The 3,509-nt window shown below is 45.0% G+C and overlaps 1 protein-coding gene across 1 annotated transcript; it reads right to left on the bottom strand.

Annotated features, from left to right (window-relative positions):
* Positions 1-366: 366 nt before the first annotated feature.
* Positions 367-1,967, bottom strand: LOC107106986 (7-alpha-hydroxycholest-4-en-3-one 12-alpha-hydroxylase-like). Its single transcript, XM_015407201.1, has one exon. It carries the CDS (start codon positions 1,965-1,967, stop codon positions 426-428), a length of 1,542 nt encoding a protein of 513 aa, XP_015262687.1. The 3' UTR covers positions 367-425.
* Between the last annotated feature and the right edge of the window lie 1,542 nt (positions 1,968-3,509).

Below are 3,509 nucleotides of genomic sequence, written 5' to 3'. Positions count from 1 at the left end.
ATGCGCATGCCCAAACTGAGTTAAAAAAAAACACACGCCGGCGCCCGCTGCATGTGAATGGGCATACAGTGATGGGCTCCGCAGACAGGAGGTAAGTGTGATCACGTTTCAGCCTGCATAAACTGCACCGGCTTCCCATTTGCTTCTGGGCACAGTTCAAAGTGCTGGGACCTTGGAGTCTCAGAGCGGCTTACAAACTCCTTCCCCTTCCCCTCCCCACAACAGACACCCTGTGAGGTGGGTGGGGCTGAGAGAACTCTGACACAAACTGCTCTTTTTCAAGGACAGCTGTGCCAGAGCTTGTGACCGACCCAAGGTCATATCAGCAGGGGCAAGTGGAGGAGTGGGGAATCAAACCTGGTTCTCCCAGATTAGAGTCCACACACTTAACCACTACACCAAACTGGCTCTAAATGACTTTACTCTTAGATTCTCAGTCGATATCTAAACTGGATATCGTGAGAAGGATGTATAGTTCCAATCCCATAGCGGCTTGGATCTACCGGCGGTACCTTCTCTTCCTTATTGACCAGTTCCATCTCAAAGTAGGCGACCATCAAAATCACAAACAACTTCATTTCACTAACAGCAAAGAAGCGTCCCGGGCACATGGAAGGCCCGGCGCCCCACGGCATGTTGTAATGTCTTAGCTTTTTCCCATTTTTGTAGAATTCTTTCCTTGTGCCATCTGGGTTCACGAACCGATCGTATTTGAAAGTCTTAGGATCAGGGTAGATTTCAGGATCCATCTGCAGGCCGATGAAGGGGAAGAGAATCAGCTGGTCTCCTTTCCGGAGGCTGTAGTCTCTCCCGTCCGCCATTTTAAGATCCATATCTTCCATTATGCTTCTGAACAGAAAGGGACTTACTTTCAAGCGTAGACATTCCTGTATCGCGCTGTCCAAAAGAGGAGTCTTGACTGATTCAAAGGATATCTTGAGCAAGGGACTGCCTGGCTTGACCTCCTGATTTGTCTCCTTTAGGACTCGGTCGACTTCTCCCTTCACTGCCTTCATCGCCTCTGGATGTGTCAGGAGATGGACAAAAACCCAGAAGGTAGCTGGCCCAGTGTTCACTTGTGATGCCCAGAAAAGGAGAAAGAAGAGCTGAGTCCGCATCTTTTTGGTCATCCCAGCCTCAACCATCTGGTGATCTTGCTCGGCCACCCAGTTGCTGACACCGTCCTTCTCCGTCACCTTTTCTACAGACAGCACATCCCAGAAGAAGTTCCTCAGCCTCTCCGTCTCCCTCTTGCTCTCAGGATCCAGCATCCCCATGACCATCTGGGGAAGGTAGTGGTCAAATTTCTGAAAATCCTCAAACCATTCTGCACACTGCGGTGCTCTGCTATCCTTAGAAGTCCCTTTGCGATCTCCACTTTTGGGGGAATCGCTTCCAAACAACGTCAGGAAAGCAGCTTGAAACATGGCCTTGTAGCTGAAGTGGAGGACCCCGTCCTGCTGCCATGGTCTTTCTCCGCCGCCGGAGCCCTGGTTCCGGAGCAACACCGCCTGCAATTTCTCCGTCATCACCTGGTTCAGATCCTCCAGATTCCGATTTCTGAGATACTTCTTGTTGTTTCTTTGCAGAATCTTGTGATTAGATTCACTAAGGTAGAAACCAAAGACGTTATGAACTACTTCGGAACCAAACGTATCGAAATCCAGCTTGTCTTTGGACTCCTTTATGACCGTCCCGTAGGTGTGAGGGTCCATCATGAAATTTAAATAATTGCCTCCAACCAACACGGTGAAGATATCCCCGTGTTTCTTCTGCATCTTCTCCAAAAACTCCGCAGGGTTCTTCTTGAAACTTATCCCGTGTCCTAGCCATGGGATGAGGCCTTTGTCCAACGGCGGTTCTTTGGGTCTTCTCCTGCGGAATGCGCCTGTCAAATACAGCCCGCCAAGTACAGAGGTAAAGAAGGAAGCTAACAGAGCGGAAAGCACGGATTCCCAGAAATACATCCCTGGTGCTTAGAGCAGAGAAGATTTAGTCAAAGGGATAGAAGAGCCGCAGCTCGTCCTATAAAGCAACCAATCAGAGGGCTCATCTAGGTGGGGCGGCCTAATTCTATGTCTGGCCTGCCAGAGGAAGCTGTGGTTGTTGTTTTTCCCTGGAGTCATTTGTAGCATGCCAATATTTACTTGCACCTTCCCGGGGAAGATGACATTCAACTTTGCAAGTAAAACGTGATGATTGGTAGGAGTTTCTGTAAACATGTTATTATCGGACTGAAATCCTGGTCCCATTACTGTGTTACTTGTAGAGTATGAAGGTTGCCTGCTCCATGATTCACCCCGAGTGCCACCTCATCAGACAGCCGGTGATGTTAACACGATAGAGCAATTTCCTCCCTCCACCTGAGAAAGGCTGTGAGCCAACATACACACGTGTCGACAGGTACAGATATCAACAGATACAGGTAAGATAACGCTTTGCTTCTCTCCTCAAATGAAATGGATTATCTGGGCAGTTTTGTAATGGGAACCTCTATTCCCCATCGTGGTGAGACCTACAGGGTTTAAATCGATTTGTGTCCGGTGGCACCTTAGAAACGAACAAGAATTTTGTGGCAGGAGCTTTTGAGATTCAAAGTTCTCTTTGTCAGCCGCTCCTGGACTTGTATCTAGACCTTCTGAAACTTTCTTCAGGATTTAAACTCCATTAGTTGAATAAAGAGACTCAGATATCAAGATGAGTTATTACTATGTTAAATTTTGTCTATTGCATGCATGGAACTATTCAGTTTTTGTAAAACTAGTGCTGTGTGTGGGTATGTATATATTTATCACAGTCATTAGACCACCCGTATACATGAAAATTATAATAAAACATTCTTATATATAAAAACGAAACACATAATATAAACAGAATTTAAATTTGAGCCGAGTTATTATACCATTTCCGTATCCTCATGATCAACACACAAACTCTAGCAACTTGGTAAGTAATTTTAGGATTCGTGTCAGACAGAAGAAATCCAAGCCTGGCTTTATTTGTGTGACCAGCAATCTTGTCCAGTAGAGGTGTAATAATCTCCAAATGGGCTGCATTATACTATGTACAACTAAAAAAACATATGCTCTAGGGACTCTACCTCCCTTTCATTTATTTTATTCTTTTTTTTTTTAAACCCCCCGGGGGGGTTTTTATTTTTTTCAATAATACTACAAACTACAAAGAAAAATATAGGAGGGGGAACTACAACTATGGATAAATGAAAAATACCCACACTAACTAAAAACCCAAGAGTGGGAGACCCCCTTTATGTTAAACTTAATATTAGTATTAAAAGAGTTAGTAAAACAATATACTTGTAGAGTTCTTGTTTTTCACATTGTTCTGTATTAGTAAATTAGTTATTATGAGAGAACTTTCTGAGCATCTTCTTTATTTCAAAGAGCCATTTATCAGAGTCCTTCTGCCCTTACTTCGGCTTTCTGTCTCTAAAATCATATACAGTTTTCACTGCTCCCGCACCCGCTTCTGCAGCAGAGTCCTCATCC

This window comes from Gekko japonicus, unplaced genomic scaffold (genome assembly GCF_001447785.1).
Source record: "Gekko japonicus isolate JY-2015 unplaced genomic scaffold, Gekko_japonicus_V1.1 scaffold5464, whole genome shotgun sequence".
Lineage (NCBI taxonomy): Eukaryota > Metazoa > Chordata > Lepidosauria > Squamata > Gekkonidae > Gekko > Gekko japonicus.
This window is presented reverse-complemented; position numbering and strand designations above follow the sequence as displayed.

What these genes read in the sequence shown, in the direction of transcription:
- LOC107106986 (XM_015407201.1), bottom strand. Translation starts at nt 1,967, where the DNA reads ATGTATTTCTGGGAATCCGTGCTTTCCGCTCTGTTAGCTTCCTTCTTT.